This window comes from Calypte anna, chromosome 7, assembly GCF_003957555.1.
Source record: "Calypte anna isolate BGI_N300 chromosome 7, bCalAnn1_v1.p, whole genome shotgun sequence".
Lineage (NCBI taxonomy): Eukaryota > Metazoa > Chordata > Aves > Apodiformes > Trochilidae > Calypte > Calypte anna.
This window is the reverse complement of record NC_044253.1, coordinates 16,458,322-16,473,936: the sequence shown is the minus strand read 5'-3', so window position 1 is coordinate 16,473,936 and position 15,615 is coordinate 16,458,322. Positions and strand designations below refer to the sequence as shown.

Genomic DNA, 15,615 nt, shown 5'->3' with positions numbered 1-15,615 from the left:
CTCACTCCTGCAAATTTGCATTTCTCCTCTGAAGACCAGCAAATGCCCCCTGCAAATTCACCTTGGTCCCCTCAGTCAACACCAGGGTCCAGGGCCCTTCCTGGCGTAGCACCCCACTCAGCCCTGGGGGAAGGCACGTGCCCTTGGCCCATGAGTGTTCTCCATCCTCTGCCCTTCTCTCTGGGACAGGATGCTCATGCAGGGGCTGCTCCCTTGGACCCATCCCCCCTGCCCTCTCCTGTCAGCCTGCTCCCCCAGCCCAGCTCCCACTCACTTCCCAAGCTCCTCACCTCTTCATGCCTCCCTGGCCTCAGTGCTTTGGAATCCCTGGATCTGGGACATCCCTCTCCTGGCAGAAGCCCCATCCTCAGGTATCCTGCAGGCTGGTGCTTCTACAGATTCACCTGCAGGGTCCTGTCTGTCCGAGACTGATTTTTCCCAGCTCTGCTCCTTCCCTGTTATTTTTGCTCCCTGGGCTGCATGCCTTGCTCTGCAGCCCAGTTGAGTGTGAGCAACAGACCCCATCCTGCCCAGGCTGAACACCAGGGATGGTGCTGGGCAGATAGGGCAGCCAGGACCACAGCAGCCAGGCAGGCAGGCAGCTGCAGGCAGTTCCATCCCAGCAGGGCCCCAAGGGTTAAATTGTCATGTATTCAGGGCCATGCGCTGGCCAGGAATTACACTTTTATCGGCACGCGGTGCTGCCGCCGCTTGAATTGGGACTGGGAACTCTATTTCCGAGCTCACCCAAATTATTCTCCAAGAGATAAAGCATGGTGCAGAGCAGCGCCAGCGCTTCATTAACATTCCCTAGCCCATTCAGCTTTAAACGAAGATTGCCTGCCTCGGAAAATGATAAAATTGAACATGTGAAGCAGGGCATTATGTTCCATCAGCCGATATTATTTCCCACACAGGGGCCGAGCGGAGACACAAACAGCTATTTATGCAGTGCCTGACCAAGGCAAGGTGGCTTGGATGGTAGGGAGCCGGTGACACAGGAAGGGTGGTGAGTGCTCCTGACCCATCCTGGCCATGCCCACATGCTGCCAGGGCAGCTGCCCTCCTGGGAGACCCTGGGCTTGTGCCTAAGGTGCAAGGTGGGTTGAGATGCCACTGATCTACTCTGTGCATCAGGCAAGGGAAAGAACTCAAGGGTGCATGGGGTCCCCCTGCCAGTGCTGGCCATGTCTTGCAAGGGTTGGCAACTCCATCTGCCACTCTTTCTGCGGGATACATGTCCTTGCTAGTACTAAGCAAGTGAGGTGCTGGCTCTAGATGCTGGATGGGGTCTTCCCTTCTAGGGCTGGGATCTGGGCAGGTGCTGCAGAACTGCTGGCACGGATCACCTGTCTTCCCAGGGGAAAGCAGACAACAGGGGGCTGTGCAGGCAGGCCCCCAGGGATGCCATTGGATTTTGCTTGGCTGTGCCAAGCCTATTGATCCAGCAGCAATTAAAGTCACTCCAAAACCTGACTCATTCAACCTTGGGAAGAAGGAGCTTCTCTGAGAAATGCTTTCTGCCCTCTGTGCTGGTGCAGCATGGAGCTGAGCCCCACCAGGGTGCTGCCAACACAATCCAGCCTCCTGCCAGGCTCTGTACCCAAAGGAGACCCTGCTTGGGGCTGCCTGGGGTCCAGGGTAGCAGCATCTATGACCCTGCTGAGATTCAGCCTTGGGGTGAGGTCCACACCGCCCAGACCTTACTGTCAATGATGAGCCAAATCTATTTTCCCACCAAGCACCTCAGATGCATCCCTGGGGTGTGGAGGTGTTCCCCCATGACCCTCATTTATCACTGCCTGGGCCCTTTGTGGAAGGGAGCCTGTTGAACCATCTCACAGCCAACCCGAAGAGGCACCAGGGTGCAAGGGGAACCTGCTGTTGAGTGTCCATGGGGTGCAGACCCCGTTCTCTGGGTCGCCAGCAGCCAGGATAGTGTGAAGGCAAGCGAGGGGCCTGTGAGACTGTGGGTGGTGGGTGGGTGTGGGGCGGGGGTGTGCAGGGGCTTGCACGCCCAGCAGTGTTGCCATTTTCGCTGCTATTCTCGGTATTTGCAGCAGGTCGGGACAGGTACTGAAGAGGGGGGGAGTTCACTGGGGCCCCCAGCAAACCCGCCCGCAGCCCCTGCGGGGATGCAAGGCCACCAAGACTGCGGCAGGGAGATGGAGATCCGGGGACGGGGAGATGCGCCGGGAAGCCCCTGGGCAGAGGACCCCCGGGGGGCACAGAACCGGGCAGCGGCTGTGCTTTGAGGCGGGGAGGTGGCTCCATCTGCAGGACACGGCCCCGGCCGGGAACCCTGGTGCTGGGGGCTCCCGCAGCCCCTGTCCGCCAGCAGCCAGCAGCCGCTTTGCATGCGGGAAACAGCAGCAGCGGACAAGGACATCGGCTCCTCCGGCTCCCAGGGAAGGGTGGCTGAGGAAAGCCGTGCCAGGAGCCAGCCCACTACCGCACCCTGCACCCCCCGCGCTCTGTGCTCCCGCCCAACGCCCCCACACCCCCACAACATCCTGCACCCACCTCATCTGCTCTCATCTGGTAGCCCCAGTGCCTGGCCACCCCACCTCAAAAGGGAACCCCCACACCTCCGGCATCCTCATCCTGGCCTGGACTCTTCCCCTGCACCCTGTAACCAGCATTACCATCCCGCACCCCGGGGCACCCCACGCCCAAGGCTCCCGGGAATGCTATCACTCCACGGGAGCCGTCGGGGCGACGGGCCCACACCCCGTGGCGGCGGGATGGGGAGGCGGAGCCAGGCAGGGCTCCACCCCGGCCCCCAGCCCACATAGGCCGGTCGAGAGGGCCCCTCTACCCGGAGCCTGCGCTGTCCTGGGGCCTGAGCGTGGGTTTAGGCGCTACGGGGAGAGGGCTGTCTGTGCTCCCTTTCTCCAGTGTGTGTGCGGGGCTTCCCGTCCCAGGACAGCGGGATGCTGCGGCAGCGCTGCGGGCCACTCCTGGCCCGGCTGGATCGGGTGCTGCAGCTTTTGGAGCTCGGCGGCAGCGTGGAGGAAGGTGGGTGCGCTCAGCCCCTCCGCTTGGGGCAGCCCGGGATCCCCGGCTATGCTGCCAGCGGGGGCTGGGGGAGCTGGGCGCCAGCCTCCCATCCCGGCTGGCCACCTGCTTGTGTTGCCCCCAGACTGCATCCAGATAGCTCGGTGCTTAGAGGCAACGCGTCAAAGATGCTGCCGGCTGGAGCAGGACGGGCAATGGGCTCGGGAGCAGCTGGCACGCGTGGAGGCCGAGCGGGCGGCGCTGGAGGTGAAGCTCAAGCACGCCCGGAATCAGGTGGAGGTGGAGATGAAGAAGCGGCACCGGGCAGAAGCTGAGCTGGAGAAGCAGGTCGGGGAGGGGGGGCCTGGCCGGCCACGGGGGCACTCCGCGTCTCTGGCTGCAGGGACACCAGCTTGCTCACCACCAGCCCGTTTTGCTTGCAGGAGCGCAAACTTCAGCTGGTCTTCGAGTACCTGATGCGAGAGCCATGGGGCAGCAGGAAGCTGAGTGGGGAGCAATGCTCTGTCCTCAGTGCCCTGGCTGGCCGGCGCCTCGGGGCAACCCTGGCATCTAGCAGGAGGTGAGCAGGGCTGGTGGACTTTTGGACAGCTCAGCTGTGCCCCTGTTGCTCTGACCTCTGCTGGGTTTGAGAGGCTGACTGAGCAGAGATGCTTGGGCTCCAAAGAGGCATCAGCCCTGAGCTCCCAGGAGCATCTTTGTAAATAGGTGCTGGCCAGACAAGGGGAGGAGGCTCTGGCCAGGCTGACCCCCAGCTTGGTCTGTAGGTCATCTGCAGTAGATGAATCGTGCCAGTCTCTCCTGTCCCACTCAGACATCAGCTATGACCGCACTGAGGATGATGTGGTAAGGAGCAACCAATTGTGAGTCCTATGGTCCAGCTTCCCCCCAGTGTCAAGGGGGTGGTTTTGCCCCACTCCCACAGTGGCACAACCCTTTTGCATGGCTTTGGTTAGGGGTAAGCACAGGCTGCTGCTGGAGTATGGATGCTGGGGATACCCTGGCCCCACGCAGCCCTGCCATCCCCCACCCTGCTGCCTTTCAGGATGTTGATATGACGGTGGTGCGGACCCTGAAGCGCAAATCCCAGGAGAGGCAGGTACGAAGGGACCTTCTGGGATGAAGCAGCCCATGGGGGCCAATGTTGGGGTCTGTACTCCGACATGGGTGAAGGTCCCCTGGGTCTGTTCTGCTGTTCTGCAACATGGCTGTGGGATCCTCTGTCCCCATAGGCTTGCAGCCCAGCTAGGGTGCATGCCCTTGGCCACACAGGGTTAGGGTACCCAGATACTTCTCTATCCCAGCACAGGAGGCTGCAAGGAGCCTGGCAGGGGGGTTTAATTTATTGATGCTGGGCAGGGAGTGCCGTCTCTCAGAAAAGCTCCCACAATCAATAGAAACTCCATTACCCTCCACCAGGGCCCAGCCAGACTTCTCAATAATTCATCCCCACGTGCAGCACGGTGCTCTACTCACACCTCTGCATTGCAGGCCTGACCCTACTCAGCCCAGGGCTGGCACTGACCTAGGTTGGGGAGCTGGGTCTCCACAGTGCCTGATGTGGGGCAAACAACATTGAGTACAGGGTGACAGAACCTTTAGGGAGGTTGAGAACACTTGGCCTGAGTGCGCTGGGTTGTGGAGGGGAGCAGAGTCATAGAGGAGGTCCCTTCCGACTCTTCACCCCATCTGCTCTGTCCCCAGCGCGTGTCCCTAGCACCTCAGATTGGCCCTGTGGTTGTGGCGAAGCGGCACCGGTCTTCTGTGGCACCCCACTATGTTGTGAGTAGGGACTCCTGTGTGCCCTGGGGCAGGGATGGGGTACGTGGGCCACCTCAGTGCCAGAAGGCAACATAACTCTCACTCCTGTGGGTGCTGTGGGGTCTATGGGTGCTCAGCTGTTCCCTCTGGGTGCCTGTGTCTGCAGTCTGTATTCCCCTAAGCCCATAATGACAGCATCTCAGGCTGTGCCGGGCTGGGGAGGAGGTGGAACTCATGGGGAGATGTTGGAGCACCATGGGGCTGCTGCCAGGGGTGTTCTCACTGCCACCTGTCTCAGCAGACAAGTGTCCCCCCTGTGCCCACTCCTGCTGAGGTCCCAGGCCCTGCTGGCACCCTCCTGCCTGCTGCTCTGGTGCCACGACGCTGCTCTCGCCAGGGTCACCGTGTCTCCACACGTGCAGGTGACAGGAAGGGCTGGGGAGGGAGGTTCAAGGATTGGTGGGACCCACCTCAGGGTGCTTCTGTCATGGGGGAGGGAGGGGATCTGTTTGCCCCCATCATGGGGGTACTAGAAACTTCTGAACATACCAAATGTCACTGTCCTGGGGCAGCTGGGGTGCTGCAGGGTCTCCCTGGGAGGTGGCAGCCTCCCATCCCCAGCTGCTGGAGTGGTTTGCCTTTTGGGGATCCCTCCACTGCCTCCTCTCTCCACAGAGCTGACCACAGTATGGGGCACCAGCGAGGATCGGGGCTGCTGTGTGCCAGGGCAGGAGAGCAACACTGACACCAGATCCTCTGCAGGGCAGCCCGCCCCACCCGCCTTCCCCTCACCTCCACGACGCCTCCCACCAATCCAGCATCAGTTCACCTCCAAAACAGTGTGTATCCCAGCCTCTCTCCCTCCTCTGGGCTACTGTGGGAAAGGGAGCAGGGCTGGGGGAGTGGGTCTGAGGGGTCTCTTCTATCACCCTGCCCCAGCTCTGCTTACACAGAGAGATGGATGGAGGCAGTAGGGGCTGGTTTCAAGGGGAAAGGAGGAGTGGTACTGGGTACTTGCAAGATTGGTACCTGCTCCACTTCACCAGGTGATTCGCCCTGAGCCATGCAGCATCTGTGGTGCCCGCATCCGCTTTGGGAAGGCTGCCGTCAAGTGTCGGCAGTGCCAGCTGCTGCTGCACCCCAAGTGCCGGGAGCAGTGCCCCAGCCCCTGCAAGCCCCGTCCTCGCCGCCACGCCTGGCCCCTTGAGGTAAGGGGAGCATAGTGGTACTTGGGGGCCACTCCATGTTTCCATGGGGCTGCTGGGCTATTGGCCCCAGGATGCTGGGGCTCAGCCCACCCTGGCTGCAGGGCTGGGTGGTGGGCACTGAGCGGGTGAGTGTTGTCTTCTCCAGGGTGTGCTGGCTGACTTTGCCCCACTCACACCGCCCCTGGTGCCCGCGCTGGTTGTGCAGTGTGTGACTGAGGTGGAGACACGAGGTTTGACAGAGGTAGGGCCCAGGACAGTAGGGATGGTGATGCTATGGTCCCTACAGGACTGAGCCCCTCTCCCTGCACCCCAGACAGGGCTGTACCGGGTGCCAGGTGCTGAGCAGCTGGTACGGGAGTGGAAGCGGAGGCTGCTGCAGGCTGGGGGTACGCTGCCCGCCCTCAGCAGTGTGGCTGACATCCACGTGGTGTGCGGGGTGCTCAAGGACTTTCTGCGGGGGCTCAAGGAGCCACTGGTCACCTTCAGCCTCCACTCTGCCTTCCTGCGGGCTGCCGGTGAGCAGAGGTCCCAAGATGGGGATGGGAGGAAGGGGCTGCTCTTCCCCTAACATCCTTTCCCGGTGCTGCCACAGACATCCCAGATGATGCCACCTGCAGCACAGCCCTGCGCCATGTGGTGAGCAAGCTGCCCCCAGCCAACAGGGACACCCTGGCCTTCCTTATGCTGCACCTGCTTAGGTGAGTTGCTCATCCCAGCATAGACTTCTGTGGGTCTGTCCCCATGTCCCAACTCTCTGCTCCTTGCCCAGGCTCTGTGCCCTAGAGCTGGGAAACAGGGCTGAAGATGAGGGGGGCCTCTAGACTGAGTAGTGCGGTCACATTTCACCTCCCAGGGTGTCATGCAGCCCTGATTGCAAGATGGATGTATTCAACCTGTCCCGTGTGTTTGGTCCCACACTGGTGGGACACAGCTCAGCCAACCCCACACCGCTCGCCATCATGGAGGACACGCCACGACAGTGCAAGGTGAGGAAAGGTCCCTGAAGACCCCACATGGGCTGCACCTCAGGTGCTACCAGCATCCTCATCCTTCATGCCCTCATGCTCAGGTGGTGGCTCGGCTCCTCTCACTGCCACACGACTTCTGGAGAGGCTTCATGGGGGCAGAACAAGAGAACCTGGTGCCAACACCAGCCCTGGGGAGTGAACGAGGTGAGGCGTGGGAGTCCCAGCCCTCTACCTGCCCTTGCTCTGTGGCTGCTGAAGAATTCTGGGTGTCCATGGCTGGGCTGGGGTGTGATAGTTGTCCTCTGTCCTGCAGAGACGTTTTTCCACCCCATAACCTCCCCAGAGCCAAAGGTGGGCCAGCTCAGCCCAGCCGGCACCTGCTGCCTCCCCAGCACCCTGCGGAGCTGCGTGGGCACGGCCGCCCGGCCCCCGTGAGTGTTGCCGGGGGTGGGTGGGGGCCCAGGGGAGCTTGCTTTGCACCCCTGACTCATCTCTTCCCCACGCAGGCAGGGGCCGGCCCCAAGGAAGGTGGGCCGGTTCTTCCCTTCCCCCGTGTAGCCTGCGACAGCGGCTCCCTTGGGACACAGAGCTGGCATCGGAGGAGGAGCGAAGCCTGCGGAACCAGGCAGCTCGGCTGCCTGTGGGCTGGAACCCGGTTGTGTTTCCCTGGGGCTCGGGGAGCAGGCCTGGCTCTGCGCAGCTTGGGTGGTGGGAACACTGTACTCAGGGCCTGGTTTGTATTAAATGTTTGCAGCAAAACAAGCCTAGCTGTGGCTGTCTGTCCCTCTCTGCTGCTGCCGGGTGCCACGGTTTAGGATGCTGCCTGGATGGGCAGGAGATGAGCTGTACTGACGGCAAGGGTAAGCAGTGCTCCCCAAAACCCTCCCTTTTTACTGAGAAGGCAGGGCAAGCAGAGCCCCCCACCCCGCCCCTAGCTAAAGCCCCTCCTCTCCCTGCTCGGGAGCCCAGCATTCCGAGGCCCTTTGAGCCCAGATGTTGGCTCCAAGTAATCAGAGCTGCCGCTGCTCAGGGCAGGACAACCTTAAAGCGTTTCCAGACTTCCTGGCACCTCAGCCGAGGCCCCTTTTAACTCCTTCCTCCCCTGCAGAGCCCAAGCAGGGATCGAACAGTCCTCTCCCTCCGTGAGAGTGGAAGCAGGATGAGGCTGTTGTAAGGGAGCAAGAGCCGGAGAAGTCCTGGTCCCCCATATACCTCTGCACAAAGGACAGCCAGTTTAGGGGGAGTTCGAGGGAAAGGGGCCTTACACAAGAGAGCTAAGAATTGCCCCAGGGCCACATGCAGCAGCTGAGAAACCTTTGTCCATACTAAAACCCAGGCCAGATGCGAGACATGGGAGACAATTCATGTACCATTCTGAAAGCCAAGTACTTTGGCTGTTTTCCCACAGCACAGAGGTGCTCACCAGTGGGCAAGGAAATTAGCACATCGAAGGCAGAGGCAAAACTGAAGGAGTTTAATGTGCTTAAAGCCAGGGAACAGCTAATCTCCACCCAAGACCACAGGAGAACTGGCACAGGAAGGCACAGGGCTCGGAGCAAGGATTTACTGTAAATCCATGGAGCTGGGGTGGTACTGGATGGATGGAGAATCCCTAATGTGATGCCTCCCTGAAGGTGGGAGGTGAGGCATGAAAAAGGCCCTTGGCAGAGTGCAAGGCTTTTGCACAGAGTTCCAAAACTAGAGAAGACAACTGGGAGGTAGGTGGATAAAAAAAATGTTGGTTACTGCAGATACAATGTATCATGATCAGCAGGGAGCTGCCTTCAAAAAAAAGTGTGTTTTCGAGACACAGGGAGGCAACAGACCTCTGCCACTGTCATGTGTGTAAATTGATTGCTCTGGATGGGCGTGAGGGGAGACATGGAGCAAGCCCCCCACGTTACAGCCATGCTGGTGGAGCAGAGGCTGTTAGCCCACCAGGGTGGCAGGGGCCTTGCTGCCATTGCCCTGAGCGCTGCCTAGGCAGCCTGTGCAGGTCCCATCCTGACAGGAGCAGGCTTGGCAGGACTAGCAGCTCTTCTGGCTGACAAAGCCCTTGTGGGTAGAGGGGGTGCTGAGGGAAGGAGTGGTTTTTTGCAGCTCCCTCCAGGGCCAGCACCCTGCCTGTCTCACCCAGTCCTCCTGTGCCAGTGCCCTCAGGAGCCTGGCGCTGCTGTTTTCCCAGCAGTAGGCAGGAGCACAGCTTGGGGTGTTGCAATGACATTGCTGAAATCTGAATCCTGCAGCCAGTTCCTGTAGAGAAGCAGGACAGGCAGCTTGAAAGCTCCCCAGATTCCAAGATGGGCCAAGACCTTCCAGGGAGTTGCAGAGAACAACTTGTGCAAAGCAGGGAGAAGGTGGTGAGGGGTGGCAAGACCATGCTGGTAATGCCCTTTGGTGGGGAAACACACAAAGCTCAACACCCGAGATGCTTCAGGCTGTAAGTGCTCCCACACCAGCCTCTCAACAGGCACAAAGGCTGGTCCAAAAGGCCACATGCTGTCCCCAAAGCCTTCACCCTGCCCCAGGGCTTGTCCCTGGGCTGCAGAACAAGCAGCATGCAAGGCCCATGCTCACCAGTTTTAATGTCTGCCTGGAGCAGAAGTCAGGCACTTGCAGGGCTTCGGGCCTGAATCTACCCCACTGAAGGTGTTAGGAACCTCTCAGGAGGTGAAACCCCAGCAGAGAGGGTCTTGCTGTGAGGAACAGCAAGCAGTGAGAGGCTGGCACTGCTGTCCCCCAGACCAGTGAGCAGGTGACTCACAGGATAATCTGGTTCTTGTAGCTGTGGCTCAGCTCCTTGTGAGGAAGGACGATGGAGTTGAGAATAACAACCTCAGCAGGGATCGTGACACTGCAGCCTGGGGGGAGAGCAGCAGGGGCTTAGCAGGGTATGGAGAGAGAACCTGCCCCACTGCAAGAGGCCAGGGTAGCTGGGTGCCAGTGAGACATACCCAGGATTGTGATGGATGGTGTGAGGCGCCCATCCCGGAAGAGGGTCTCACTGTTGATCCTGGCATAGGGATCATTTGGGTTGGGGTCACTGGGTGTTCCTTCAACCCGGGCCCAGCGCCCAATGGTGCTGTCCCAGCCCACAATGGTATTGAGAACACAGGTGTGGTCCTGGAATGAAGGAGAAGATGAAGGGTGCTGCTGCCTCCCTGCAAGGGGTGGAGGTTGACACCCACACCCTTGGGCAAACCTGACTTACATGGAGCGAGGCCCCATGCAGGACAATGGACTCTCGCACACGCACACCAGCTCCCACCATCACCCCCTCACCAATGGAGACGTTGGGGCCCAGCTATGAGGACAGAGGGAAGTGATGAGATCAAGGACAATAGCACCCTCAGCTACCCTGTGCATCACCCTGCCACAGGGCCCCCAGCCTCCACTCACCACTGCAGTGCTGTCAATGGAAGCTGTGGGGTGGATGTATACATTCCCTGGAACAAAAGGCAGCTGGGTCAGGAGAGGCAGCTCACAGGAGCACTTTCCTCTTGGACCAGGAACCTGCTCCCAGGTTCCACTGCCTCCTCAAGAAGCCCTCAAGGTGTCAGGGGGTGCCAGAGGGGTACCTCGGATGATAGGGCCTCCAGGTTTGTTTTGGGCCAGCCTCTCTGGGTGGCTCTTGCTGTACTGGTTCAGGTAAAGCCGGCTGGCATAGATAGCAGAGCTGGGTGAGGAAATGCAAAAGATTGTTACTGGCCTCTCTGGCACTATCAGGGCAGAGAAGGGTCTGAATTCATCACTTCCCCACCCATCTTCAGTACTGCCTGGACGCCCTTCCCTCCCATCCCTGGTAGGTATTGCTTCATGCAATAATTGCTGTGCCAACTCTAGCCCCAGTCCTTACCCAGCTGACTTGATCTGGCTCCAGAAGCCGTCAGTTTTGTAGACATAGAGTTTGCCACTACCAGCCAGGGCCGTGAAAACATCCTGCTCAAGACGGATCACTTCTGCACGCTGCCAGCCATTGGAGCTCTCCTCTCTGCAAGCAAGAGGCACATTTGACACTCAGCCAGTCACAGCCTCAGCCAGGGACCCCAGCAGGTACCCTCCCCAAATCTGGAGCTTCTAGTGATTCTAGACTCCTTCCTAGCCATGCATTTCTCCTGTCAGGCTAGGCCTGCCCAGCCCTGCTGAACCCCAGAGCAGCAGAGGGACAAGGCTCTTTCAGCTAAAACAAGCTGTCAGCCAGAAAGTGATGATGCAAGAGCTCCACCCATTCCAGGTGGGTACACAAGCAATGGATCCTGCTCCAGAGCCCTGCACAGCTGGATTTTTGCCTGGGTGGTAGTGGAGATGCCAGGTGACAGGCTGGCTGGTGCAGAGAGATGGAGGCAGGAGCAGAGCATTTCCAGGTGAAAGGCTCACTCAGCCCCTGGTTCAGAGCTGGATGAGAATGAAGTAGGAGGAGAGGAAGGGAGAAGGGCAGTCTCAAGCTGGTCAGGAAGGGAGCAGAGGAAAACTGCAGCTTTGCAGAGCAGTCTGGAGCAGGGAGGAAAGCATGCATTATCCCTAGAGACTATTCAGCCCAGAAAGCAGCCAGTGAAGACACAGAGGAAGACTTACCCAAGGTAAGGATAGCTGGTGCAGGACCAGGAAACAAGTGAGTGATGGCAGAGGAAGAGAAGATAGAGAAAGAATGGAGGATGAGCGTGCTGCTGCAGCCCCAGGAAGCAGTGGGGTGGGAGGGATGTGGGGCAGAGAGGACTCACAGCACTAGCTCCTGCTGATTCCTCTGGAAGACCTCGCCAATGTGCTGGAAGATGGCAGGTGTGAACAGGTAGATGCCACAGTTAATGATCTCACTGACAAACGTGCTGGGCTTCTCCACGTAGTGCTGGACCTGGGAGAGAGAGAAGAGATGCGAGTTCCAGCCATGAACATGTGCCCACACAGGCAGCACAGCAGCAGCTGCCCATGCTGTGCCCATGTCCCTGTAGCCCTCCAGTACCTCCTGTGTGTCCACATTTGCCACAATACAGCCGTAATTCAGCGCCTGTGTCCTGTTGGCCTGTGGAGCAAGAGTGCATTAGCAATGGCAGAGATGTGGGCTTGGGGATGCAGAGCAGACAAGACCCAGAGCTCACACCCAGAGATCCATCCACAGCAGGAGCTGCTGGCTTCTAGACAAGCCCATGGCAGAGCACCACAGCCACTCTGCTCCCCAGCACTGCCACTCACTGTGGTACCCAGAATGACAAAGCTGTGCACATCCCCGTGCTGCTGCCAGAACTCCAGCATCTCCTGCAAGGGGAACTCTGAGCATACGTCCGCGTTGAGGACAAAGAAGGCCTCAGCACCACCTGACAGGATCTGGTCTCGGAAATGATAGATGCCACCACCTGTGCCCAGCGCTGCATACTCCTGAAGATACCTGGAAGCCAAGCAGGCAAAATCGAGGGCTTAGGGAAGTGGAGGTTTGGTGGCACCACCCGGCAGTGGGGCAGGGTAGGGGTAGCCTGGGCTGGAGGGACATAATCTTGCCCTGGGGCTCATATGAGTGTTGACAGAGAGGGAGGAGGCAGGGGCAGCCCAGAGCTGTGCTGGGGAGGCATCTCTGGTGCTGGGACCAGCCAGGGAAGGATCGAGGAAATTTCACAGAACGCCGATAAGAGCAGAGCCCACCCGCCCAGCGCCCCGGTGCTGGCTGGAGGCTGTCTCGCCGGGGCGAGGGCCGAGCCGTGCTGTGCTGCCACACGGCCCGCGGGGGCGGCGGGGTTCCTGCCCACCTGATGGGGATCTTGAACTCCTGCTGCGCCGACACCAAGAAGCGACTGAGGGCTTCGTGGGGCTGGTAGAAGCCCATCAGCAGGATCTCCTTCATGCCGGGCACCTGGGGAGAGAGAGAGGGGCGGGGTGGGGTGGGGAGGGCGGCCCTGTTCCTTCAGCCTCCTTAGACCCTCCCAGCCCCCGCGGTCGCCCCGTACCTTGGCGCAGGCCTCGATGTGGTGCTGCACCATGGGCACCCCGGCCACGGGGAAGAGCGGCTTGGGCACCTCGAAGGACAGCGGGCGGAACCGGGTCCCTGCGGCGCAGAGAGGGGTCAGCGAGGCTCGGCGCCGGCGGGGGTTCCCACGGAACCGTCCCACTTACCCTTCTGCGGGCCGCCGATGAGGATCACCGCCTTCAGCGGCATGGCTGCCCCGCTCCACTCCGGCCAACCCCGCTCCCCGCTGCCCCTTCCGCACACGTGGCTGCAGACGTCACCGCGGCGCAGGGCCACGCCTCCTCACGGTCACCGGGCTGACGCCGACACCGCCGGCCGCCAGGGGCCGCTAAAGCGCGGGGAGGAAGCAGCTGCGCCTGCGCATGCCCGCCCGCCTGCTCGCCTCTGGGGAGGGGACGCCTGGGTTGGGGTGGGGCACAGCGTGGGGTGAGGGTTGGTAGCGGCTGAGGTTGGGCCGGCGGGGTGACCGGGTGGCCGAGAGGGGCAACAGCATCCTGGGCTGTATCAGCAGTAGTGCCGCCCGCAGTGCCAGGGGATCGTTCCCTAGTGCTCGGCACTGCGCCTCGAATGCTGGGTTCAGTTCTGGGCCCCTCGCCACGTGAAGGGCATTGAGGGTGCTGGAGCGTGTCCAGGGGAGGGCAACAAAGCTGGTGAAGGCTCTGGAGAACCTGACCAGGAGGGGCTGAGGGAACTGCGGTTGTTCAGCCTGCAGAAAGGGAGGGTGGGGGGCGAACTTCTCTTTAACCCTGCCAAAAAGGAGGTGTAGCCTGCAGGGCGTCAGTCCCTTCTCAAGTTACAAGCGATAGAACAGGAGGGAATGCATGCCCTCAAGTTGTCCCAGGGAGCTTGAGATCCGATATTAGGAAAAGTTTTTTCACTGAAAAGGCTGTCAGACTCTGGAAGAGGCTGCCCAGGGAAGTGGTGGAGTCACCATTCCTGGAGGTGTCTAAAAGATGTCTGGATGTACTGAGAGACATGTTTTAGTGGTGGATTTGGCAGTGTTGGGTTAACAGTTGGACTTGATGTCTTTTTCAGCCAAATCAATTCTGTGATTTTGGAACAGGATTCCTCTGAGGCACCCAGCCCTGGGTGGCAGCTGGGGTCTGTTCTGCCCAGCTCCACATCCCTTCCCAGCGGGGCACAGAGACAGGACCAGCTGCTCAGGGTCTTTATTGCTGCTCTGGTACATTGCTTGCTCCAAATCACGTGGATGTTGGTGACTCCAGAACCCGACAGGGATGAGGGGACAGGGGCAGGGGCCTTCTCCCCCAAGTCAATAAATAAAGCCCTATTGCTACAGCAGCATCTGGAAGATGGGTGCCCAACTGTTACCCCTGTTCCTCCACCCCAGGCACCCTGGAGCATCCCACTGCCAGCTGGGAAGGGGGCGAGGAGTGGGTGCAGGGCTCAGCAAGGCACCAGTGGGGCTGTGCCATGGCACTTCGGGGGTGGGTGGGAGATGGGAAGTGGGGGTTGGGGTTAGGTTATGGGGTCTGGGGACAGGCTGGCAGTAGGGTGAGGGCCGGAGCTGGGCTGGCAGAATGTGAGCAGTGTGGGCCTGAGCAGGCGCAGGAGGTGTGCGTGGCACCTGGGTGCCCCCCTGCAAAGATAGGGTGCAGGACAGCCCCCTGCCTTGGTGCAGGGCACAGCTGACAGCTCCAGGGAAGGCACCAGCATCGGACCTGGAACCACAAACCCACTTGCCAGAACCAGGGCTGGGAGGAGCAGAATGGGGTGAGCTGGTGGCCCCTGCTCCTAAACATGAGGACTTGGGCTGTGCCATCTGGGGACATGGGGCCAGAGGGGGCAGGGGGCTGCGAGTAGGGTCTGCTCTGCAAGAACCACTGGAGCAGCCTCAGTCGTTGGGTGCTGGTGTGCAAACTGAGGCAAGTGCAGGGACCCCTGTGCCGTGGCCAGGGCAGCTGGAGGCTCTGGCATAAGGCACACAGCTGACTGGACCTGCATGGCCACAGCTGGCCAGCAGCTCTCCTGCTCCTGCCTGGAGCTTCCTTTGGCCTCACTACCACCATCCCATCCTTCTCTGGACCCTCTGCCACATTCTCTGTTCCTCCCAGTAAGGCTTTCTGCCACCTGTCCCATGCCAGACCCCACTGCCGGGCTGGCTGGAGCTGCACCTTCCCTCTCCATTGGTACCGCCAAAATGATGCTGGCCACCAGCATCCCCAAGGGCAGCACAAGAGGTCCATGGGCTCATCCCAGCACATCCTGGCTTCTTCTCAGCCGCCCTATCCCGCAGCCCCTGGAATGTTCCTCAGGCTCCTCGGCCCCTGCAGACATGGCCGAGGCACCAATTACTGGGGTCCTGGTGGCTGGTTGCCCTGGTAGGAGCGGAGTAAGACCTTGTGCTTGGTGACAGCCTCGCCACGACGTCGCTGGTGCTCCACCAGGAACTCCTTCAGGCGGTTGGTGGTGAAGGTCAGGGTCTGGCGGCGCAGTTTCATCAGGTAGGCATCCTGGAGCCAAGCGTTGGCAAAGCAGTCCTTCACTGTTGGGCGGCTCCTGGGGCAGGGGTGGCTCTGCATCAGAGGCTGCAGGGTGCCCACCACTGCTGCACTTCCCAAACCCAGCCACCACCCTTGCCCTGCAAGAACCCAGGGATCTCAGCCCTCTCCAAGAGCTAGTAATGGATCCCAGGATCCTACTGATGATGTCTTCAAGATTGCCATGGGACAAGAAGCTGCCCACC

General features: G+C 60.3%; 3 protein-coding genes across 7 annotated transcripts in view; 1 reads left to right on the top strand and 2 right to left on the bottom strand.

The window, feature by feature from the left end:
* The first annotated feature begins 2,933 nt into the window (after positions 1 to 2,933).
* LOC103532104 (rac GTPase-activating protein 1) lies at positions 2,934 to 7,510 on the top strand. Its single transcript, XM_030454485.1, has 16 exons — positions 2,934 to 3,018; positions 3,143 to 3,345; positions 3,441 to 3,577; positions 3,783 to 3,861; positions 4,061 to 4,114; positions 4,720 to 4,797; positions 5,078 to 5,198; positions 5,452 to 5,615; positions 5,823 to 5,984; positions 6,130 to 6,225; positions 6,298 to 6,499; positions 6,577 to 6,682; positions 6,838 to 6,970; positions 7,054 to 7,156; positions 7,266 to 7,383; positions 7,459 to 7,510. The coding sequence occupies exons 1-16, from the start codon at positions 2,934 to 2,936 to the stop codon at positions 7,508 to 7,510; spliced, it is 1,893 nt and encodes a 630-aa protein (XP_030310345.1).
* Positions 7,511 to 8,411: 901 nt separating this feature from the next.
* On the bottom strand, positions 8,412 to 13,166 carry GMPPA (GDP-mannose pyrophosphorylase A). 2 transcript variants are annotated; one of them, XM_030454564.1, is made up of 13 exons: positions 13,055 to 13,133; positions 12,889 to 12,986; positions 12,691 to 12,794; positions 12,143 to 12,335; positions 11,913 to 11,972; positions 11,674 to 11,804; positions 11,528 to 11,542; positions 10,809 to 10,943; positions 10,531 to 10,628; positions 10,352 to 10,398; positions 10,164 to 10,256; positions 9,907 to 10,075; positions 8,412 to 9,813 (listed from the first exon to the last, which is right to left on the bottom strand). In XM_030454564.1, exons 1-13 carry the CDS (start codon positions 13,095 to 13,097, stop codon positions 9,713 to 9,715), a joined length of 1,287 nt encoding a protein of 428 aa, XP_030310424.1. In that variant the 5' UTR covers positions 13,098 to 13,133; the 3' UTR covers positions 8,412 to 9,712. The 2 variants fall into 2 exon arrangements, with proteins under 2 accessions (XP_030310424.1, XP_030310425.1); XM_030454565.1 differs by lacking the exon at positions 11,528 to 11,542 and having other exon boundaries at positions 13,055 to 13,166.
* Positions 13,167 to 14,060: 894 nt separating this feature from the next.
* SPEG (striated muscle enriched protein kinase) overlaps positions 14,061 to 15,615 on the bottom strand; it is a 39,662-nt gene continuing 38,107 nt past the window's right edge. For all 4 annotated transcript variants that reach the window (XM_030454531.1, XM_030454534.1, XM_030454533.1 and 1 more), the window contains one exon: positions 14,061 to 15,428. In XM_030454531.1, coding sequence (XP_030310391.1) covers positions 15,221 to 15,428 — 208 coding nt within the window. In that variant the 3' untranslated portion in view covers positions 14,061 to 15,220. The remainder of the gene's footprint in view (positions 15,429 to 15,615) is intronic.